The sequence below is a fragment of the Gastrolobium bilobum genome, unplaced genomic scaffold (genome assembly GCF_033153095.1).
Source record: "Gastrolobium bilobum isolate Gb01-03AN ecotype WA unplaced genomic scaffold, APGP_CSIRO_Gbil_v1 utg7546, whole genome shotgun sequence".
Classification (NCBI taxonomy): Eukaryota; Viridiplantae; Streptophyta; class Magnoliopsida; order Fabales; family Fabaceae; genus Gastrolobium; species Gastrolobium bilobum.
The window spans coordinates 106,886-131,526 of NW_026897020.1; the positions used below are offsets into that span (position 1 = coordinate 106,886).

The following is a 24,641-nucleotide window of genomic DNA, read 5'->3' on the forward strand; positions in this document are numbered from 1 at the left end:
ATGAATCAAATTATTTTTATCATCTAATAATATCTGTTATGTCTTAGGATAGATATGTCTAGTTAAGATACTAATATATTAATATTGGATTTACAAGTTTTTTTTTTTTTTTGTAAAAGTTTTTTTAGATATCTATGGATCACATGCCTTCGAGTTTAACATTTTATTGTGCATTAATAATAATGGTGTTAGTTAAAAAGATAATGTGTATGTACAATGATAACTTAACAATCATGGAGAAAGAGTAGTGATATGTGCAGGGAGTGAATAATAGAATTTTAAATCTTGGATAACTCTCGTGAAAACTCACGTTCAAATTCGTTGTTATCATATTAGGATTAAGGGAAAAGTGTGTATAATTTTGAAGGATGTAAAGTTGTGTCATTTTAAGAGAGAAAGAGATAGATAAAGGAGGAGAGAGAGTTGACAAAAAAAATAAAGTTGTGGGTCTCACCTCTTTGTGAGAGTGAAAGGATGTAAGTTGTGTAATTTAAATGTATAGACACTTTTCCCTAGGATTAATATATTTAATTTGATGCTTTTCTTTATTTATATTAATTTTTTCTCTGTATTGCCTTTTTTGAACTTTCAAAAATAAGGATACTTCATATCGATCCATAACAATATCTAAATTTTGAAATTGTTTCTTTTTTTACTGCAACAGCACTAAAGATCTTGAATAAATTACTCTATATTTAGATAATCTTAATCAATGGATAAAATAATTTATAATCAAAAATTTGATTAAAAAAGGTATAAAATTAATTGAAAATCAATAGCGCGTTAATAAATATGGGGTATTGCGATTGTCTGGTGCTTTCACATTACCACTGCATCTGACACTTTTTCAGCACCCTACCCCACACCCACACCCACACCCACACCGTCAACATCTCCCATAAAACCACACTCTGCTCTTGTTCGCCGTCACGCCGTTTTTCTCTCTCGACACACAAACAACTACTCTCTCGCTCTTCAATTTCCTCTGATTTTCAATGCCTTCCTAGAAACCCTAGTTCCCCAAATTCCCAAAACCTTTCTCCAATTTTCGAAATTCTCGTTCATGGAGAACTACTCCCATTCTTCCCACCCGGATTCCCTCGATTCCTCACCTCGTTCCCGCGAGGTGGAAAACGAGAACACCTCCTTCGACGAACCCCCTCCCTCCAACACCACCTACAAAGTCAAGCTCGTGTGCAGCTATGGCGGAAAAATCCAACCTAGGCCCCACGACAACCAGCTCGCATACGTCGGCGGCGACACCAAGATCATCGCCGTCGATCGCAACATCAAATTCTCTGCAATCATGGCCAAGCTCTCTGCGCTCATCAACGCCGACGTTTGCTTCAAGTACCAACTCCCCGGCGAAGAGCTCGACAACTTGATCTCCCTCATCAACGAGGAGGATCTCGACCACATGATGGACGAGTACGATCGCCTGTGCCGCGCCTCACCTAAGCCAGCAAGACTGAGGTTGTTCCTCTTCCCTCTTAACAATGCTTCTTCTGCCCCGAAAATCGATCTCGAACCCACCGAATCGAAACCGGAGCAGCAGTGGTTCGTGGATGCTCTTAACTCCGTGCAGAATATTCCGCCTCTAGAAGGTTCTTCTCCACCGCCACCAATGCAGCCGGCTAATCCTGATTTTCTGTTTGGATTGGATAACGCGTATCCCGCGGTTCCGGCGGCGAAAGCGCAGGAATTTGCGGAAACTGTTCCGACTGTTCCGGAAATTGCGGCGGGATCGGAGTGCGGGTCCGAGGATCCGCAAGCGGTTAGAGAACCGGAGATCCAAGAGCAACAGTGGTTGCAGAATGGGAACAACGAGCAACTTCTGCAACGGAAAATCGAGGAAGAGAATAGCAGAGTTTACGGCGTGGACTGTTACCCTCAGAAAAATCCGGAGAATGTGGCGCCGTTAATGGCACATGCACATGCACATGCTCATGCTCATGCTCATGCTCAAGTCAACTCCGGTCCGCTTACTGTTCCTGGACCGGTATCGGTCCAGGCATCCTTTTTGCAGGAAAGGCATAACCAGGGAGGTGGCTATTCCGAGCAGCAGCCGGTTTATCTCATCCAAACACCTTCTGGTATGTACCAAGCCGTGCGGCCCGTGACTGGACCAATGGGTCAACCGGTGTATCTCATTCAAACACCGGTTTCGCTTTCGCACTCGCATTCAGCTAACAATATTGCTTACAATGGTTCAGAGGTTGGGGGAATGTCTGAGCGTGGATATTCGCAGGTTGCGTACTTACCTGAAAGGTCTGGTTTGCGGCGACAGGCTGCGGCGGCGCCCGGCGGTGAAGGCTGGAATTGAGCAGAGGCAAGGGTGCTGGGAGATTGTTGCTAGGGTTTATTTTTCTGTTGTCTGCGTGCGTGATCCTGGATATAAGTCTTTTTGATTTTGATTTCTCCTTTTCGTAGCACAATGCTGGTCGTTTTTGGTTTTTCTTTTGCTTTATTTTGGTATATGGGTATGGACATTGTTTATTTGTGCATAGGTGCATTCATACTTGAAGGGATTCATGAATTGTTTTAAGGGTGTAACTAAATGGAATTTGCAGTTTGTTAAATAATCCTTTTCGATACACTTGTTAAACAATGAGGATGCTGCTGCTGTCTTGAGCAACGAGATTATGAAATTGGTGTACATCATTAAGTGGGTAAGCTAGGTGGATTATAAGCTAGGTCAATTGTTCTCAAATAAGCTAATTATAAAGACGGACAGGGTACATTATAAATAATTTATGTCAAGCTAAAACTGAATACACCAAAGTGATAGCCTCGTTTATAAAGTCATCCTATCGTAAATAGGTCTAAACTTCCAAAAACTTTATATTGGATATGTATGCTTTTGTTGAGGAAAGGATCCTAAAATTTTCAAGGATTCCATCTGTATTTTTCTGCAGCTTTTCTGATTTTCTTTGCATGAATTATTCCCATTTGCTTCCTCACTCCTGATTACTGAAATCAGGAAAATTAGAGAGAACAAATGCAGATAATATCGCAGGCAATAGTAGCCACTCTTCCTTGACCTGTTCATCAAATTTTAAAACAGTGACAAAAGGGGTGTTATATGGAGAATAAAAAATCTAGATGGGGCGCTTTTTGTTCAACAAGAAAAAAATACCTCTAGAAATCCATATGCTAAATCCATCAAAGCCACTGCTTTTCCATTGGGATCTTTTGGAGAGAATTCGACTGCTGTCATGAAGCAGTTTCCTTCCTCATTTCCGTAGTATCGAGTTTCAAACTCCAATTTTCTACCGGGAAAAATAATCACCTGGGAAAGAGCATAAATCCTATGTAATGACGAGCATGATATTGAACCTTAGATTAATGCATACCTAGCACAAGTCTTATATGAAATGTGACTGAGATGATAAACTCTGCGCATGGTATTAGATTTAAGAATCTAAACTAAGACAAGAATAAGAAGATGACCTTCCGAGCGCCTGTGAGCTCAAATACATGTTTATCTTCATCACTGGTTTTCTTTATCTGTAACATCCAGTCAGAGTTCAACATAGACCACATTGTTCCCTTTAACTCTGCAAGAACGTGAGTTTCGCCGGATGCAGTCCTGCCAATCACTTCTTTATTGATATTATTAATCTTCGTCTTCTCAGTTGTCAAGTTCCTATTATGCAAAAAAAATAAAAATCAAAGTGCATAAATCTAACATAAGAGCAATTAGAAGTTCAATTCCTCCTCAACTTAGTAGTCATATCTCAATAAGAACTTATCAGTATGATGTAAGAAAATCTCATTCTCAGGGGTAAACATGAACTAGCAGTTCAACTTTATGAACTGCTAAACAACTCAGCTAATGACATTCAAAATTCCACATGTCAGTTTGGCTTACCGCGTCTGGATGCTGATGATCACATTGCCAGCCTCATCCACAATATTAGTCCAATTTTTTATTTGCTGGAACTTTCTTGGAAGCAGGAAGGAAAAATAACTTCCTATGAATGGAGGCGTGGAAACCATGTGCAACTCATATGGTGCTGGAACTGGAGGAGTTAAAGAGAAACCAATGCGAATACTAATAGGCTTCGACCAGTTAACTGCAGATGTCAAATCTAACCAGTCTTCTACTGGCAATTTAGACGCTACATTTTGCAAATCCTCCAGATTGATTGAAGTTTTTCCCAATATTTTGGCTGGCCTTACTAATCGAAAGTTGAAACTTGGACGGAAAATGAGTTCAAAGACTAACTCTCCACTACTTTCACATTGGAAAACAGCAACTTGTTTCCCTTCTGACTGTGAGGAAATGCTCACTTGTTTCTTGATATTGAAAAATGTATCTTCCTGTTTCTTCTTGAAAGATACAACTAGCTTGCCCTTATTCGTGGATGGTAAGCCTCTCACATCAACAATCTCAAGCATCACCTGAATAAGAATCATGAACCCAAAAAAGTTACAACTTTTTATGCCCAAAAAAAAGGTGACAAATTACAGCAGCTAGAGTCTTCTCATGTAACAAAGAAAATTGCAGAAGACATATTGAAGGCTACCTCCACAAGCATTTTCTGTGGAATCTGCATCAGGTTCTGGTTTTTATTGGATGGAGCTGAACTGTTGTGCATAGCATCTATTTTGTACTTATCAACATTAAGAGGAGAAGGGGGACGACCCATGTGCATTGCTCCTGCTTTCCAGTATCTTGAACCAAATGTCTCTTCCCATTGTTTGGTGGTTTCAGAAAACCCAACATCAAGCTTTTGGCCCTTGGTCCGATCAGAATCGGTGTCATCATGTTCTAATACTTGGCCCATAATTGCCATTAGATCTTCACAGTAAGATGCAGGATGCAATTGGTGAGAGTGCCAGATGAGGTCAATGTCATAAGTTGGAACACAGAACCGGCTTATAGACCTCTCTCTATTCCTCTTGATCAAATGCAGAAACCCCTTGTATCGGGCCACAGCTCCTTCAAGAAAAGTATCATCACTCCAATGAGGCCTGGAAACCTGTCATTACATCAGCATCCATCATTACCTCATGTTGCCATTCTACATAGGACAAGATTAAGTCATCCATTTTGGAGACAAATGAATAAGCATAAGCAAGTAGGGTTTTGAGTCATTTTATTGATAGAGTAGTCAAGAATGCAAATCACCCTTACTTTGATTCAAGTGTTACCCCCAAAACAAATTTACTCTACTACGGATAATCAGTAATATTTTTAGCAATAAAAATACATGATGAACTAGTTGAGAGCATTGACATTGGCAATTACTTGTTTATGATACAGTTTGTAGGTAGGTCTTAAAAAGACAAGGTATTCTAAAATTTCTTAATTACCTGATAGAAGAAAGTAGTTTGTCTTTTAACAGCTGAACTCAGATTATACTTGGTGGTACTTTCTGGGGCTCCCATGAAATTTTCATCAAAATCTTGCAATGAGTCATTGTTCAGATCAAGTTCATAAGGCTCACTTGGATACATTGTCTCCCAGATTTTTTTAGTTTCCTCTTGACTGGTTCCCTGAATTGAAGATAACACATTCCAATCATCAAGTATTCTCCCATATAGTTCCATGCAATCAGTCCTGTAGCGCACCTGACAAACAAGTACACACAGATTGAAGGGTAATTGCAACAAAATCTATACAAAACAAGTTCACAGATAGAAAGAATGTGATTTTGGTTTCAGTGCTCATTAGTACCGGATTAAGCCTATGACAGTGCCAAATCCATTCACAATCAAAAGGCACAACCAAAGGGTCTTCTGTCACAGGTGACTCAGCATGCTTGGCTAGTAAAGGAAGCCAACAGTATTTATACCTGCATTGTTCAACAAAGGAACCCATAAACACAACAACTAAAAAACAAGCCTTTTAAAAAAAACGTTAAAATTACAAGTTACAACAGAGGAAATATGCAGACACTACACATATTCTAGGATTTGAGTTACATGCCAATGGAAAATTAGGTAAAAATTAAGTATGTACCTGTAATTAGCTCTGAGTAAAACTGGGCCATCATATAGGCATCGATTCCTATCAACCTCTGCCAGGAACAGAAGCTGTTGTTTTGCTGTGTCTACGAGGTCTTGGCTTAAGACGATATTCTGGGCTTCACCCCACTCTAACGTTTGCTGAGTCTCCATTAATGTTGCCTTAACATCACCTTCATAACTTTGCAGGGCAAAGAGATCAGTTTAACTGTTTAAAACTTTGGATCAACCTAGCTATGAAGGTCTTTTTATTTTTATTTTTTAATCCAACTATTAAGTTTTATGAATGTTCTTTCTCATTCTGTAGCAGCCATCATATTAGAAAAAATGAAAAGTCTTGAGTTGAAACTTGAAACTGCATACGCTACGCGGATACTCTTGCCTTGAATTGGATTTAGATATTTAGATGTACTAGCCTATCGAAACTTCGTATATTCTTGTCCGGAAATGATGGGGTTTGTTGTATTTGTTATTTTCTTTCTCAACAGACCCACGAGTTTTCTTTATTGGCTATTACGCATTTCCTTGGGCTTCATTTCATCGAGCTGGTCAAAATCATGAGTTGGAAATTATAAACTTTTTGTTTGGGCTTCATTTCCTATGAAAAAATATCATGATGAAAACAAACCTTGAAACTTGGCATTATATCTAGATATATATTATGGGTTTTATATTTCTCATTCAACATGAAAATTGAATTCTCATGTTGTAGAGACAAAAAGTATGTGGGATTCGTATGTAAGAAAAAATTATGTGTAGGACCCACGTTAGCACGAAAATCGAAGGGTGTGTAGGAAAATTCAAATTCTCATGTTAAATGAGAATTATAAAACCCATATATTATTATATAAAATAAAAAAAAGTGTGTGTCATTTTAAATGATGTAAAATTATGTCATTTTAAACGAGAGAAAGGGATAGATCACGAGAGAGAGTGAACAAAAAAATAAATAAATATATGGGTCTTACCTCTTTGTGAGAGTGAAATGACACAAATATATCATTTTAAAGAACAAATATTTTTCCCATAAAATAAAGGAAAAAATATTTCTGCAGTTAATGCAGATAAGTTATCTGCATTTATTCCCAAAATGACGTCGTTTTGGTATTGAAATCTTAAAAAATTATAAATATAAAGATTATTATAACCCTGAAATAAATTAAAATTACAAAAACACCATGATTTCCGTCCCAAAATGACGTCGTATTGGACTTACTGCAAATAACTTATTTGCAGTAACTGCAGACCACTCTAACACCCTCTTTCGCCATGCATAAATTGAACCAACAATTAGACTAAGCACGAAGATGAAATTCTTCTAGAGAATCTCCTAATTGTTCCAGAGCAACTAGAAAGAGATTCCTTATCTAGAAAGAATTCAGTTCAGATGTTCTTATTTACAGTGATAATTATATGTCTCATGATCAAGGATATTTGAGATTTTTTGCTTATATGGGTTTTTGAAACTCCAATTTTTTTATCTCTTATGTTGAAATAAAGAATGCGAAAAAAAATAGTATAATAAATCCACAAATGTTGAAAACAACTAGATATTTTGCAATTGGCAAGTTTGGTATAAATATTTCCCATTTTTATTGCGATGAAATTTTTGAAGATTGACTTGGGTCGTTGCGATTACGGGTTGGATGTCTAATTGTCCTATTTCTGATGTATAAATTATCATTTCAACGATCAACTTCTCCCATAATGATATCTATGAAGTTCACTTTGCAAAAACATAAAAAAAAGAAATGGAATATTTTGCCCCAAGAATAGAGGACTGTGTTGGTTGTAAGAGGTGTGAATCCGCTTGTCCGACCGGTTCTAAGTTGAAGAAAATAGAAACTAAGCTAAGATATTTAATATGATTCCCTCTGAAACATTATTTTTCAAATAATAAAAATTAAAATGGGGACTAGTTGAAGTAAGGAGCCTCCCAATATTGGGAGGCTCATTACTTCAACTAAGATAATAAAAAATCATTTCATCTTACAAGCATTAATTGATCGTGTATTAGCAGACGACATATATATAGGTTCAAGAGCCTTAAAATAAACAAATTTGATTAATGAATGTGTTTTTACGTTATTTCGTACTGTATTGTACAATTCCAACCCTAAAATAAAATTGGGTTCATGTCAACTTTTTTTGTTTCCCTTTAAATTTCCTCACTTGATATGGCCTCATTTTCAAATATTTTAATTTTTGTTATAAAAAAAAAAAAAAATTAATTTTAAAAGGTTTGAATTCAACTCAAATTCATAACTGATTTAATGTAATTTTAAGTGATAGATAAAAGCTTTATCTGAATACACACCAAATCTGTTTTGGTTAATGGTTAAAAAATTAATTATTTTTATCCTTGCTTTTTATAATTAAAATTAATTTCAATGCAAAGTACTATACTATGTATACTTGCATGACAGCATGAGTTTAAAATATTGTAAAGATTTTTTAGGCAAAGAAACGTATTTAAATTATTTTAAAAAATATAACTCGTCAAATCTTCGATTTTTTTTTCCTTCAGAATATTTAGTCTCTCAAAACCTTAATTTTAAGAGGTTTGGAAATTTATGGACTTAAATATTTTCGTATTTAGCATTCGAAATTTTATAGAAAGATGTTTTCAGGATTACAATAAAAAATGATGAGTTTAGGTGGTATTATATTAGTTTTATATAGGGAAAATTATTTGTCATTTTAAATGACATAAAACTCTGTCCTTTTAAGAGAGAGAGACAGACACAGAAAAACAAATTTTATTTAAATTTTAAATTAAAAAATCACTCATTTTCTCTCTCTCATGATTTTCATTTTTCTGTGTCTGTCTCTCTCCTAAAATGACATAACTTATATCATTTAAAATGACAAACACCAAACCCATTTATATGCTACTTTTGTAATTTTGTCAATGATTAGTTAAAAAATATACCCGGTGAGTATTTGAATTATTTTTTCAAAGATAAATAAAATACATAATATACATAATAACAAAATAAATTAAATCTAAATACAAAAAAAATATTAAATAAAATCTCCTTCAAAATAATAGCTAAGAAATACTTATAATATAGCAAAAAAATAAATAAAAAGGAAAAAATATAATTTATTTGAGGTTAACTTATTATTTATAACATTTTTCCTTATTCGAAAGTTATTGATGATAACGCAAATTTTAGGAGTTTTAGTGATTTGTAAGGCTTAAACATGATAATATTTTTAAGAAAACAAAAATTAAATTTATTATAATGACCGATATAAAACATTTAGAACCAAAATCTTCAAACTAGTCATCTACTTAAAAAAAAACTTTCAAATTAGTCTAAAATGTATCTAATTTTTAAATTCAAATAACTTTATTAGAGAAATTAGAGTAAAAATAGAAAGAAAGAATTGCCGTCAAAGGTGACAGGGTAATTACTCTTCCTTATAAAAAAAAACACAAAAAATGAGGGCAAAGCAAGGGGAATAAAAAGAAAGAAAACAAAACAGAGAGACAGCCCTCTCGCTCGCACCCAAGCCCAGGAATTGTTTTTCGAGTTTTATTAATTTTATGTTAAAAGAGATAAGTTATTTCATTTCATAGGGATAAACTTGTGGGTTCCACCACTTGAAAAAATTTAAAAAAAATAAAAATAAAAATAAGGCACAGTTATCGAAGAGTATGTAGGAGAAAAAACTTATCTCATGCAACATGAGAATAGTTTTTCCCTTATTTTTTTATAGGAAAAGCTATTTAAATTTTGCGTAAAGTATTTCTCCAGTCAATGGAGATAAGTTATCTCAAGTGAGCATAAAATGACGTCGTTTTGTGACAAAAATTAAGGTATTTTTGTAATTATGATTTATTGCAGAGTTATATTAGTATTTATCATTATAATTTGTTAATCTTGTAACCTCAAAACGACGTCGTTTTGTGCTCACTGGAGATAACTTTATCTATACTTTTCCCTTAAAAATTTTCTATGCGGAATAAGGGTGTGCATGACAACTATTATATTTTCTGGCACTGTTTCTGAAAAGAAATAATTCTTTTTTATTTATGTGCCTTGGAATAGTTTTTTTTTAATAAGTTCTATTTTTATTCCGAAAATAAGAATTGTATTTGATAACACAAAAAATAATATAATAAAAAATAATTCCTATTAATCACAAAAAAATTTAAGATCGTCACTTTCCTTTTCATATGGTGTGGTGGCGGTAGTGGTGGCGGCAGTGGTAGTAATGGTGGCGATGATGGAGGTGGCAGTGGCGTGGTGATAGTAGTGGTAGTGGTGGTAGTGACGACATTAATAGTGGCGATGGTGGTGGTGGTGATGGTGACGGTAGTGGCTGCGATGATGGTGGTGGCGGTGGCGTGGTGATTGTAATAGTGGTGGTGGTGATGGTGGCGTGGTGATGGTAGTGGTGGTGATAATAGTGGTGGTGGCAGCGGTGACGATGGTGGTAGTAGTGATATGGTGGTGGTGATGGCATGATGGTGATGATGACAGCAGTGATTACGGCGATACTGGTGGTGGTTGGTGACGGTGGTAGTGGTGATTGATGACAGTGGTGGTGGCGTCGTGGTGATCGTAGTGGTGGCGATGATGGTGCAGTCGTGGTGGCAATGATAGTGGCGTGGTGATGGTAGTGGTGGTGATGGAGGCGGCAATGTTGGTGATGGTAATGGTGGAGAGTGATTGAGAGAGACAAGTGTTTCTTCTTTTGTGCCCACGAACAAAAAAGCAGAATTTTTTTATTTCCCAGAACAAAAATTAAACCGGTTCATCAACAAAAAAGTATATCAGTTTTACCAAACGAGTTTTCTATCCATTTCTGTTCCCGAGAACATAAATTAAAAAAAAATTATTTCGAGAAAGGTTGTCATGCACGTCCTAAATGACTTAGAATGTGCACCTAGACAAGGTAAAGTGACATAACTAATATATTAATATTATCAATATAAAATTCTTCCTACCTTCGATGAATTATATATACCATCAAATATAAATATAAACATGCGATAAGATATTTTACCTATTTTTTATCTTGACTACTTTACTTATTTATCTTCAATACTATTGAATCAGAATCTCATTTTTCTCTCTCCTCTCGAGATTCTAATTCAATAATGTTGAAAGGGGCAGGATATTCTTACACCAGTGTAAGAGTTAAAAGTTTTACACTCAATCTTGACCATTGATCCACTTGTATCCAATTAGTAGCGGACCCAAAAATTTTTATTTATGTTTGCATATTTAGTCCGAATATTTAGTGGATGGGATGTGGGGGCAGTGCTTCGTGAAATTTTTTTTGAACAAAGTTTTAAATGCATTAAAAAATAAAAGAATATAAAAAAAATTATATTCCTTATGTTACATGAACCAAATTTGTTGTCATGTTAAGAAAAAGACAAGACCAATTCATTGAATAACGTGTCATCTCACTTTCTTTAATATTATATAACTTGAAAAAAAATTTCATTCATATAATATGAGGGATATAATACTAAAAAAAAAACTTGAACTTAACATAAAAAAATAGTAATCAACTTAATGATATAAAACTATTAAAACATAAGCAGTAAATAAGATGTGTTTCTTTCTTAATATCTGCGCTTTATTCCTGATAATACAGCTACTAAAATTGCTCCTTGAGTGACACTCATAATTAATTAAAAAATATATCTATTCTTTATTAAAAAAAATGTATGACCAAATTTATGTGTGCACTTGCACACGTAGAAAACCAAATAGGTCCGCCACTATATCCAATGTTCACATTACTAAAAAATTAGAGCACTTAGATATAAGTGAGATCAACGGACAAGATTGAGAGTGTAACTTACACTGTTGTAAAATGATTCTAACCCATGTTCAAAATAAATAGGTAAAATAAGTAAGAAAAAAATAAGTAGAATAACATATCTCTATAAATATTAGGTTTTATTTAAATATCTGAATATATGTTTTGAAAAGAGATTAATATTTCTAATATTATAGAAGATAATTTTATTTCCTCCATATATATAAAAATATTTATATATGTATACATTTTTTTTTCTTACTCTTTTTACGTGAATCTATATAATTTCTATATATTTTTTTATGTGTATAAAAAATAATATTTTCTGCAATATTAAAAACACTGATCCCTTATTAAATAAGGAGAAGTATGTCAAGGATTTCAGAAAGCCTTAAAATTAGGTGGTGCTTTGAAAACGCGTGAGTGGAATGTCTGAACACCTATTAAATACACTTCCATATGTCAAATTCTACCAGTCCAGCAACCTAATTCTGCCAATTTTAATTATATATTTCTAGTCTATTATTTGTTACGCTCTCCTAAATTAAATACATGAGTTTAACCGACTATAGTTTTATTTATTTATTTAGCAGGTTCCTTAATCCTGATATAAATAAATTTATATGTTATTATTTAAGTATGGATAATATATATTGGACAACTAACAAATTATCCCAAATTTCATTCAAATTTTCGAATTATGAGTAACCTCTTCGGCTTGTATCCAAAGTCCAAACAAAATAAATGGATCACCTACAAAATATTTGAAATTCCAAATTTCAAACAATGTCCCCGCCCTTCCACGTGGCTTCAATTTTCATAAATGGAAAATTATATTTTCAGACCTGCCAATCAACTTCCCTTCTCTGCTGCCCTTCCTTTTATATTATCATTCCATTCCGCACAAACAGCAACGAAGATAAATAAATAAATTAATTAATTAATTAAATGCAGAAAAAAGTGAGAAGCTTGTTGGTAAAGTTTGATTTGTGACATGGTTTTGTGGTGAAGTTCCTGGTTGGGAAAAGAAAGAAAAACAAAGAGAGAAGAAGCATGGTGTTGAGGAAAGTAGGCAAGTATGAGATTGGGAGAACCGTCGGGGAAGGAACCTTTGCTAAGGTCAAGTTCGCTCAGAACACTGAAACTGGTGAGAGTGTCGCAATGAAGGTGCTCGATCGTAGCACCATCATCAAGCACAAAATGGTCGACCAGGTACCCTCTCTTTTCTCCCTATTTTTTTCTCATGCTCATCATGATTCATTTCATTTATTAGAGTATAAACACATACTATAATTGTCTCTCTCTGTTAGTTCAAAGCACTATAACTGAGTCTGTTAGTTAGAACTGCTTATGTCTTAGAGTTGTCTGTTAGGTTGTTACAACAGTCTCGAACTGTCATAACAACTCAACAGATCAGTTACATCAGTTTAGCACACTAAAAATACGTCTACATAAATGTAACTTAGTACCAATTAATTCATTTTTGCTCTAAATCAGATCAGAACAAAACCATTAAGGTTAGATAAGTATTTAGCACAGGTAGATGAGACTCTGCATTAACCACTCTTTAGGCCAGTGGGCTCTTGTGTGGAGGCGAGTTAGAGAAGTATAAAACTATTAAGATAGCTTCACCCAACAGCTTAAACTTTTGCGTTGAATTGGTTCTTTACAACGTAGACAATAACCTTCGCAAAACACAAAGCTTTAGTGTCTTCAGTGCTTCACTTTCTAGTTATTATATAATAAATCACTGTGACTATGCATCGTGCATATGGCAGTGATCAGTTATATGTGGGAGTTCCGGTGTGGTTATTAATATTTTAAAGATGAATTATGAGTATTAATCATGCTGACTGCTGAGTGATGGTAATACTTTGATTGGATTGGCATCCCACTGAGTCAGAGTGACTCTAAGGCGCTTAGGCTTGGATTTCTTCCAATTTGAGATACAAGAGGTTTGATGAATATATATGTGACTGTTATGACTTTTTTTTTTAAAATTTGTATTTTATTTTTATTTTTATTTTTAAATATAATGCAGATCAAGAGGGAGATTTCTATAATGAAGCTAGTCAGACATCCATATGTTGTTCGTCTATATGAGGCATGACCTTGTTTCTTTCTACATTCTTAAAGCTCATTAAGGGCCATTTTGACTTATGTTCTGAAATAAATTACTTGTTCTCCAATTCATGATGACTGAATATCAATGAAATATGGTATCAAGTAAGTTTTATAAGTCCTTTCAGGTTAATAAAGTAAACTAGAGTTATAGAATTTTCCGTTCTATAAATGCTTGGAGAGAGGACAAATATTTGAAATATCTTTGCAGAATCTGTCTTGGTTTGAAAATTTCCTTTTCTCTTATTCATATTATTTTCCTTGAAAATGTTTTAGAAGAAGAGCCACACTGACTAAATATTTTCTCCAATAAGTCATTATAACACTTCTCTCTTGCTGGCTGTCCCCATACACAAGTGCTTTATTCTGTTTTGAAATATGATTTTCTTCAGGTTCTAGCAAGCCGTACCAAGATTTATATCATATTGGAGTTCATTACAGGTGGTGAACTGTTTGATAAAATTGTGAGTAGTGCTCAAGATGGATCTATTGATTTTATTTTTATTTTTTTAGCTTTTATCTTGATTTTTTATCAATACTTTTCCTGTTACTGAAGATGTTGACAATGAAAATAAAAATAATGGTGCAGGTACACCATGGGCGTCTTAGTGAAGCTGAATCTAGAAGATATTTCCAACAGCTTATTGATGGTGTAGATTATTGCCACAGTAAGGGAGTTTATCATAGAGATTTAAAGGTTTGCATTGGCTTGGATCTGGAATGCTGTCTTTGTTCTTATCATGATTTCTTTTAACTGTTTTCTTTGTCCTTCTGCAGCCTGAAAATCTTTTACTTGATTCACAAGGAAATATAAAGATTTCAGATTTTGGTTTGAGTGCATTTCCTGAACAGGTGAGTTTGTTTACAAATAATTCTTAAATTTGACTTCAATTAATGTGGATGAAATGATATAATAAAATGTTTTCATACTTGTCGAATGTTATTAAATTTGTGAAAATTCTCATAGGGGGTTAGTATGCTTCGGACAACTTGTGGAACTCCTAATTATGTGGCTCCTGAGGTAATACATGTGTTTCTTACTGCTTTGTGAATATGCATTTATTTCAACTTCAGCTACGTAATATTCGTTACATGGCTTCTGCATTTGACATTTATCTTTGTGATCTCAGGTACTCAGTCACAAGGGTTATAATGGTGCTCTAGCAGATGTTTGGTCTTGTGGGGTTATCCTCTATGTTCTAATGGCTGGTTATCTTCCCTTTGATGAGCTTGATCTAACCACGTTATACAAGAAGGCATGAATTTAGACTTGTCAAATATGTATTTTACTGTAGAGTAGATGGGATCCCCAGTTGTAAATATTTGTTTTAAATATTTATCTTGCATATAGTGAAATGGAATAATGTCTCTTGCATTATTTAAGAGGCGCCAGGCTGTTCCTACAAGTTCATGTGAAAAAGTTTTTTTTTTTTTTGAAATGCTCCGGAAATACTGCTTTGTCTAATAGTTTCTTCTTATCAACATGCTTTGTTCAAAATGAAAATTCAGATTATTATTAATGCTGTTGATTTTCCTTTCTTACTCCCTTGCAGATTGAGAAAGCAGAGTTTTCATGCCCTCCTTGGTTTCATGTGGGAGCAAAATCTTTGATACATAGAATTTTGGACCCAAATCCTGAACATGTAAGAATTGGCTTTGCAGAACAAGATTTTCTTCTAACTGTCAAAATAGTTTTGAGACAGCCTCTCACTGTCAATTTATAATTAATGTTGTCTGAGCACAGAAACAGAAAATAAGTTGGGTCTCTGAGTTGTTCATGTTTTATTACCAGGCATCTAGAAAGGCTATGACTGTGATGATATGTAGTTGTCAAGCATGATTATGAGCTGTATGACTTTTCTCCTTTAAAGATAAATGGAAGAAAAAAAATGATTGTTCAGATCTAATTCTTGGTGGCTTTTCTGTTGTGGCATGGGTCATTGGGATTGAATATATATTATAATTTCGTTCACCATTAGAAATGATGTTTAATGTAATGTTGTCCTTCAAATTGTTGATATATAATGCTAACTTCTTTATTTAGACTTATTTTAAAATGTAAAATGGATGACCTCCGGTGAAAGTTTGTGTTCCAAACAAAAGTTCTTGCTCAGTTTTCCCCCTTAATAATATTGGCTGGCAAATAATGATATAAAAGATGAATTAGGAAATTAATATTCTTATGCTTTTACGTAATATTTTAATATTGTTAGGCCAGCAATATCTTGCTTTCTTGGATTGATCTGACTTTTTTCATTTATCTATTTCATCAAGACAAACTTGACTAAAAATTATATTTCACCAAATACTTCTCGATCCTTTAGAGATATTGGTTCCATGAGTATCAACGAACATGTTGTGTTCATTCTTACAGTTCATGCATTTCTTGCATTTATTTGTTGTGGAGCTTGTTTTAGTTTACATGAACGCTATAATGTATTTATATTAATGTCCTAGTGTATTTAATGTGTACTTCATTTATAGTAAAACTCGTTTCTCACAAGTCTCTTTCCCATTCCCATCTCTGTGTGCATGTTGATTTCAGCGTATAACCATTCAGCAGATTAGAAATGATGAGTGGTTTCAAAAAGGCTATGTTCCCGTCAGTCTCCTTGAGTATGAAGATGTAAATCTGGATGATGTAAATGCTGCATTTGACAATGCCGAGGTCTGTTTATTTTTTAATTCTGCATTGTGTCCAGTTGAATTTTGTGTGAAATTTTTGTATTTAAGCTAATCCAGCTTAACTTTTCCTAATGTATCCAATCAGCTTCATATCTTTAGAATGAACTTAATGTATTGCCAATGCCCTGTCCTCCTAGATGCCTTTAAATTTTTCTAGAGTAGTTCATCAAGGATACAAAATAACAATATTAGCAAAAGATATTTTGAGTTGTACAATGTCTGAAAACAATTAATGCGTTCAAACTTATGGTGTGCTGAAAAATCAAAAGATCAATGATGAAGAAGCAAATTTTAATTGAAAGGAACTGATGCGATTGCAAAAACTGTCACTGTTGTCTTTTATAACTTAGGTCCCTTCTCTTCAATTCAGGAGTAAGCTTACTTTTTCCTGGTGCATTCATATGGAAATTATCTTCTCTGTTATGTTGACATGTTATTTTGTCACTGAAGGATCAGAGGGCTAATCAACAATGTGAGAATGAGAGCAGGGGTCCCCTAATTCTTAATGCATTCGACTTGATAATTTTATCTGAAGGCTTAAACCTTGCAACACTCTTTGATAGTAGACAGGTATTTTATCATGACATTGTTGTTTGCTTGCCATTTTCTGGCTCAATAATCATATCTGCAAATATTTAAGATGTCAAATAACTTCCCATTTAATATCTTAATGAAACTTTGCAAAAGTATAGCTTGTAGTTGTAGTCCTGTCCAAGTTAGGTGGCATGCTATGACAAAAATGCATCATTTCACCTCCCATGTTCTGCATTATTAAGGTGTGAGTCATGTTTGTTTCTCTTATATCCTTTCTTACAGGACTCTACAAAATACCAAAAGCGCTTCATCACTCAAAAGCCTGCAAAGGTGGTTTTATCGAGTATGGAAGTTGTGGCACAATCAATGGGGTTTAAGACGCATATTCGCAACTATAAGGTTTGTGGCCTCTAATATGTCACAGTAAATTGCTTTACCAGTTTGCCGCTCTCACATCTTTCCACCGCTATTGTTCTGGATAATATTGTATCATTTGTTCTGTTATCTATTCTTAAAAATCAACCTAAATACTTACCATCTGTTAATTCTTCTGAAGATTAAACTTGCCACAGTTTCTTACTTTTATTAATCTGAAGTGATATTGGTCTAAATTTTCAGATGAGAGTAGAGGGTATTTCAGCGAATAAAACTTCTTATATCTCAGTTATGCTGGAAGTAAGTTTCTATCTCTCTACTAGACTTCAACATTCCCTAAACATTTTGCGTAACAATTTAATTGTTTCCTGATCTCTTTTTCCCTTCTTTGCTTGAAAAGGTTTTTGAAGTTGCTCCCACATTTTTCTTGGTGGACATTCAGAAAGCAGCTGGAGACGCAGGTGAATATCTCGAGGTCAGTTTTGAGATATGCTTTTGCGGTTTGTTTGACCTTAGTTGTATTTTATTTTATGACAAAAAGGTAGCTCCTCTATGTTTCAGTTCCACAAGAATTTTTGTAGCAATCTTGAGGATATCATCTGGAAACCGCCTCATGAAACAAGCAAATTAAGGATCTCCAAGACTAAAAGCAAAAGACAGTAGTTTCATCACCTGTGGTATCTTCTGCTCTGATTGAAAAGAAAAGGAGAAAAAACAAAAGCTATCTGCTTATGGAAGATACATTGGGGTTTACAAGTGTTCACATAGAATAGAAACACCTGAGCCCTGCTTGTAAAGGTTAAAAAGCCAGCTCGGCTAATCCATCCAGGCTTTTTCTATCCCTATAGAAGATCAAATTACATTCTAAAGAGAAAAGATTCACGAAAATTATATATCTACAATTTTGTAAGGTTGGTTTGTAAATCTCAAAAAATCTCTGTTTTTTTTGTCCTACCATTACAAGGCATCCTGGTCCTGTAGTAAGAGTGAAGTGTTGATTGAATAGTACGAATCTTATTTCAGGTTTTTTGTCTCATCATAACAGTCACCACTACAGTATATTGCAGTGCACGAGTTATGTTAGTTGATGTGATTTTTTTTTTCCCGGTGCATGACCAAAATTAGCAGAAAAAACCACGAAATACAATTTATTCATCATTTTACTGTTGAGATGTTAAATGTCTGGTACGCATATCCTGCCCCAGCATTATTTATTTTAGTTTTACGCTTTCATGCATAACCTAGTAATACACGCTATTCATGTCTAAGAAGAGTAAACATGTCCAAGCAATACGTGCTATTCTATATTTTTAGGAAGCTATAATCACAATTTAAAAGCTAACTTCCCATAACAATTTAAAACTAATCAATAATGTGTCAATAGTAATTGTAGAGGTGTAAAGAATGTATTAGCTTTTGATGGTCAGCTTTTTGATTACTAACTCATGTAGCTGCTACTGCTTCGAGAATATCAGAGAAAACCACCGAAATTCCCACAGGAGCATTGTCCATGGACAAATTTATGAAGCCGCTTACTATCTTTAACGATGATTTCCCTACCAGTCAGTGTTGAGACGTACTTAATAAAATTATGGCAATCCGTGCACATTAAGGTGCTCTTGACAACTCTTATTGGGGAAGAATTTGGCAAGTTCTCCAAAGCAAATGTAATTGCCAGCTTCTCGCTATGATAAATGGTAGGGGAGGACGTCTTTTCCTCCTCCTCTTCGTCACTTATTTCCATACATTCTAGCATCTCATATCCAAGATTCTTTGCTTTAGCAAGTAAATCCTCCAATGATTTACATAATAGTGAACTCTGTGGGTAAGCCTTGTCATTGGTTTGAAATGAATACACTTTGTCTTTGATACTAATCCAGCTCCAATCCTTTAATTTTCCAATTTTCTCCTCTTTCATTATCTTCCTCACCCTAGAAACATCTTCAAATCGCCCAGCTGAGTGGTACATATTCAACAATAATACATATGTCTCACTATCTTTTGGCTTAAGACTTAATAACTGTTCAGCAGCATAATACCCCAATTCCAGATTCCCATGACTTCGACAACCAGCAATCAAGTTTGACCAAATAAACTCACTAGGCTCATAATGCATTTTCTTAATTAAATTCAAAGCTTCCTCCAACCGACCGAGCCTCACAAACATATCAACCAAGCAAGCATAATGGTCCATCACAGGCTTAATTTTATATTCCTTTTGCATAATCTCAAAGTAATTGAGTGCTTCACTAACCATGCCAGCACAGCTACATGCTGATAAAACACCCACAAAAGTGATCTGGTTTGGTCTAACTCCTACCAGTCTCATATCCTCAAAAAGATGCAATGCTTGCTGTGACTTGCCATGCAGTGCAAAACCTGTAATCATGGAAGTCCATGATATCATAGTTCTAGTTGACATCTCTAGAAATGCTTTGGTTGCCCTCTCAATGATTCCACATTTATTGTACATATTAATCAGTGAAGTACCCACAACAACATCAGACAAGAACCCGGTTTTGATGATCTGAGCATGAATTTGTTCCCCCTGCTCTAAAGCCACCATTCTACTACAGGCACTTAAGACACTTGAGAAAGTAAATAGATCAGGTTTCATGCCTGACCGATTCAATTCGGAAAAAATGTTGAGTGCTTCATATCCACTTCGGCATGCAGAAAGATTATCCTTTGTGAGTTCCATCATTTGTGCATGTCCAGAAATCATAGCATTCCACGAAACCAAACTCATATCATCCATTCTGTTAAACAACACTTGCGCCTCCCCAATACAACCACATTTGAGATACAAATACAATAAAGAATTCCTGATACGTAGGTTTGATTCATGGCCAAATTTAGTACACAACGAATGAACCTGAGTCCCAAGTTCCAAAGACTGAATTTCACAACACTGACCCAAGACACTAGTAAAGGTGAACTCATTAGGTTGTATGTACTCAAAAAGCATCTCAAGAAAAATTCCTAAACCAGTCATAGCTTCACCATTGTCCCCACAAGCGGAAATAGCAGAAGTCCACGAAATAACATTCTTTTCTTTGATTCTCCTAAATGCTTTAAGAGCCAATTCCAACCTGCCACATTTGGAGTACAAACCACAAAGTGCATTGCCAACACTAGTGTCAAAGTCAACATGGTATTTGATTATGTAAGCATGGAACTGATCCCCTAACTTAAAAGATTGCAGGGATGTACAAGCATTTAGAGCTATAGCAAGAGTGTAAATGGAAGGATAACTTCCAGCATGTAACATCTCTTGAAACACATGGATTGCATGCTTTGGCTGTGAGTTATGCACATAACCCCCCATTAACGTGGTCCACGCGACCACGTTTCTTCTGGGCATGTTGTCAAAGGCTCTGCGAGCATCCTCCATGCTCTTACATTTGGCATAAACATTGACCAGAAATGTCATGACAAAAACATCTTCATGGGTACCCGTTTTCATGACGTGACCGTGAACAATATTTGTATCTGAAATGGAACACTTGTCTAAGCATTCTTGCAACAAGGGAACGTAGAAAGATGACTCCAACTCCTCTGTCCCCTCTTTTAGTTCTTCCCGAAAATTCAGATACCCGCTGGGATCCAAATGGCCTTTCTGCAAAGAAATGCTTTGACTCTGAAAGCATAATATAAACTGCAGGGTTAATATCGAATTAAGTGAAATAAAAAACCACTCCACGGTAAACCGGACTAGCGAGTATGGGGTGAAAGAAATCCATTTTATCCTTGCATAATTGCAAAGAAACTATTTAACGTAGGAACCGATGACTTTTCAGTTATTAAGAAATTAAGTGAAATAGATTAATATAATTCTAGTTAAAGTAGTTGTTTAATTTTTATGTGATGAATAGAAAAATGTCTACACAAAAGACCAAAATATAAAAGTGGAGTTAATATAAGACACGAGCCCAAACAAAATGGTACATTCGTTGCTCTGAGAAATGAAACACATGTTCTGAATCAACAACTGGAAGAGAGAGTACCTTCTCTACGGTAAAGGAGGTTGGCGGGTATTTTCTGAATTGTGGGTGGAGCTTAAGAGTTGCAGTGACAGCAATGGAAGGGAAAGAAGCCATGGCAGACTCAGCCTATGACTATGATTCTATGAAGGAAGGACTTTACTACTGGTAGCATGATTCATTGGGTTGCTTTGCTTGGAAAATATCTTCTTGTTGCTTGGATAGAAAAATTGTGAAAGGAAGGGAACGGTTATCCAATGTCAACCAATCGCTGAGTATTGGTCATATGTGGAATAAATGAAGTTAAACTAAACTATTACTTCTAGTTGAATCCGCTTTGAGTTTTAGTTCGTATAATTACTTTTTTTTTATGAGTTTTTTTTCCCTTTTTTATTTGTATTTGGTTTTCTCCTGTTAAAGTATTGATTTTTATGTTTTTTATTTAGAGAATATTGTTTCTTATGTTTCAGATAAATTATTTTATACAATACAAAAAAAAAGTAAGTGAGATTTACTAAGAAGAGAGAAAGAAAATAAATAAGTAGGTCCATCCATTTTTTTTTTTTTTGTGTTGAATGAGATAAATTGTCTCATATAATATGAGAAATAATATTTTATTTATTTATTTATTTAAGTTTAAGTTTTATAGATTTTTTTATAAGATATTGTTTTTTACTTTTTAAAATCTAATCCTTATAAGATAGTGAGAACTCACTATTTATGGCGGGGTTAGGTTGAAATTTTCAAACCGCCAACTCGCTTAAATCTGTTTTGTTTAAAGGTGGGTCAAAAGGAGTTCAATCCACTAGGTTAATTTTTTTTTTAAAAGACATTAATTAATGATATTTTTTATACCTCTTTTATTTTCATTTGATACTTTTTATATTTATGGGAAGTATAATTTAAAAAAAAAATCATTTTTTAATATATTGGTGGATTGGCATGGGGGTTGAAATTTTTAACCCACTTTCAAAAGTGGGGTGGGGTGGAGTGGGGCATGACGAGTTATTTTAAGGCGTGTTGGTGGCGAAGTGGGACAAGTTACCCATTTTGCCACTTTTGAATGTAATTTTTAAAGAAAAAAATATTTATCATTTTAAACAACACAATTTTATATCATTTTAGATGAAACAACATCATTTTAGTGCATATTGGTGATTTTTTATATTCTCTCTCATCCACTTTTTCTCTCTTCCTAATTTTATGGAGGTGAGAAAACGTGAAATATTAACAAATATATACCAAAATGATGTTGTTTCATCTAAAATAATGCAAAATTGTGTTATTTAAAATGATAAACATTTTTTTTTTCATTTTTAATATTAAAATATTAGTATTTGACGGATTAAAATCTATATAAATAAAACTAGATAAATTATAATTTAAAAATAAACTATAACCAATAAGAATCATAATCAAATTAAGTAAAATCATAGGAACTAATTTTTTATTTTAATCATAAATAAAAATCAATATTGGTAGAGTATTTTGAATCAACTAATTATGGTATCTGGTATGATAATCTGAGTTTCATTATGTAAAATAAGTTTAACTGTGTAATGCTTTTTAACATTACTATTCATAAGTCAATTTTTCTTTTTGTGCATATTCAGTTGTCATTTACTATATCATTAAAAAATAATAATTCCTACAATAGGTTAAATTTTCTAATGACATAACAGATTGCATGAAAGTAAAACGAATTATCTTAATGTTAAAAACAAAACGAATTAAACTCCAAGGGTAGCTCAGTTGGCAACTGAGCTCCCAATGATTTGCTTGAGTCAGGGGTTCAAACGAATTTTCATAACTCAATTTTAGAAATATTATTCTCTACACTTAGTCTACATAATAGGTAGATTAAGTTGGTAAAAAAATATTACTATTGCTTATTAACCAAATAAAAAATATATTTTATTATTAAATGTTTTCATGCTGAGTATAACTTAATAATTTATTTGATATCATTAAAAAAATTTCTCAAATAATTATTATGATAATCAAATTTTAGTTTTACCATCTATAAGTACATACAAAATTTTAACAGAAAATCCACCAAAAAAAAAAATTAACAGAAAAATGTACTAAAAAAATTTAACAGAAAAATGTTATAGTGCGTTTATGCACGAAGTTTTATATAATAGAAGCATGCATATTGCTAAAAGTATGCAATATTATAAATTATCATTTTTAAAGTGTTTTCAAAATTTAAAAATAAAAGACAAAATAAGAAAGAGGGGGAAAGGAATTAAAAAAGAGGATCATGCTATAATGAAATTCTGAAATAAGGACTAAATAATTATATAATGTAATTAGCAATTAAACAAATAAATAACACAATCATATATTTTTATAATTTGAATCTATGTGTTTTAATTAATAAAAAGTAATTTACTTGTTTATAGTTTTTTTTAATTAATATATTTATAAATATACCTATTACCATATTTGTGTGACAAAAAAATACAGTAAATTCTGTTTACCAAACAAAAAAGAGAGTAAATTCCTTAAAGTATAATTTTTTTCAACTTACTAATTAAAGTTGTCTTTTTATCACTTAACCTCATTCATATTTGATTTGAAAGTGAAAGCCAAACATACACATGCCACATGGTCTTATCATTACAAAAATAATTTTTTTTATCATTTTACCCCTAATGTTTGTATATTTATCAATTAATCCTCTTGGACTTGGAGTTTGTTCTAAGTTTAACGGTAACATACACTTAAAATCAAATTGAGTGTAATGATGATAAAAACACTTCAAGAGAATAAGTTAACTAAGCAGTTAGACTTGCTACGTGCCCATACTTTGTTTCTTGCAAGTCACAAGACTCCATTACTCCAATACCAATAGTCCCATCTTTCTCGACCGCTCATAATTTTTAATTCTGTTTCACAATCCTTCGTTTATTGCAGAAAAACAACCAATGGTTTTCAGGACTAATAAAGGCATCCAGCAACGACGCATCTAAAAATGGCATGCATGTGCTGTGCGTCGATGGTACCAACAACTACGTCACATGCAACCCCATTTTCCAATTTTCGATGCCAAGCGTACTCATTGGTTGTAAGGTTATAGTACCCCGCTTACGCAGAGTGACATGAAGCTCTAACCATTTAATTGTGTGCTAATGCCGGAAATAAGCCCACTATTGTAGAAAGGAAAGCAACATTGAAGAG

General features: G+C 33.8%; 4 protein-coding genes across 5 annotated transcripts; 2 read left to right on the forward strand and 2 right to left on the reverse strand.

The window, feature by feature from the left end:
• The first annotated feature begins 877 nt into the window (after positions 1-877).
• On the forward strand, positions 878-2,521 carry LOC133303475 (protein PAL OF QUIRKY-like). The gene has a single exon (XM_061503387.1). The coding sequence runs from the start codon at positions 1,064-1,066 to the stop codon at positions 2,321-2,323; it is 1,260 nt and encodes a 419-aa protein (XP_061359371.1). The 5' UTR covers positions 878-1,063; the 3' UTR covers positions 2,324-2,521.
• A 270-nt stretch (positions 2,522-2,791) lies between these two features.
• Positions 2,792-6,140, reverse strand: LOC133303466 (glycine-rich domain-containing protein 1-like). Its single transcript, XM_061503376.1, has 8 exons — positions 5,969-6,140; positions 5,684-5,801; positions 5,320-5,577; positions 4,530-4,985; positions 3,872-4,404; positions 3,451-3,646; positions 3,137-3,289; positions 2,792-3,041 (listed from the first exon to the last, which is right to left on the reverse strand). The coding sequence occupies exons 1-8, from the start codon at positions 6,124-6,126 to the stop codon at positions 2,958-2,960; spliced, it is 1,956 nt and encodes a 651-aa protein (XP_061359360.1). The 5' UTR covers positions 6,127-6,140; the 3' UTR covers positions 2,792-2,957.
• Positions 6,141-12,742: 6,602 nt separating this feature from the next.
• Positions 12,743-18,541, forward strand: LOC133303467 (CBL-interacting serine/threonine-protein kinase 8-like). 2 transcript variants are annotated; one of them, XM_061503377.1, is made up of 14 exons: positions 12,743-12,972; positions 13,802-13,864; positions 14,274-14,345; positions 14,471-14,578; positions 14,659-14,733; positions 14,849-14,902; positions 15,012-15,137; positions 15,435-15,524; positions 16,427-16,549; positions 17,017-17,136; positions 17,383-17,499; positions 17,719-17,775; positions 17,876-17,950; positions 18,037-18,541. In XM_061503377.1, exons 1-14 carry the CDS (start codon positions 12,814-12,816, stop codon positions 18,136-18,138), a joined length of 1,341 nt encoding a protein of 446 aa, XP_061359361.1. In that variant the 5' UTR covers positions 12,743-12,813; the 3' UTR covers positions 18,139-18,541. The 2 variants fall into 2 exon arrangements, with proteins under 2 accessions (XP_061359361.1, XP_061359362.1); XM_061503378.1 differs by lacking the exon at positions 13,802-13,864.
• Positions 18,542-18,762: 221 nt separating this feature from the next.
• LOC133303469 (pentatricopeptide repeat-containing protein At3g24000, mitochondrial-like) lies at positions 18,763-21,665 on the reverse strand. The gene is made up of 2 exons (XM_061503380.1): positions 21,483-21,665; positions 18,763-21,115 (listed from the first exon to the last, which is right to left on the reverse strand). The coding sequence occupies exons 1-2, from the start codon at positions 21,573-21,575 to the stop codon at positions 18,947-18,949; spliced, it is 2,262 nt and encodes a 753-aa protein (XP_061359364.1). The 5' UTR covers positions 21,576-21,665; the 3' UTR covers positions 18,763-18,946.
• Between the last annotated feature and the right edge of the window lie 2,976 nt (positions 21,666-24,641).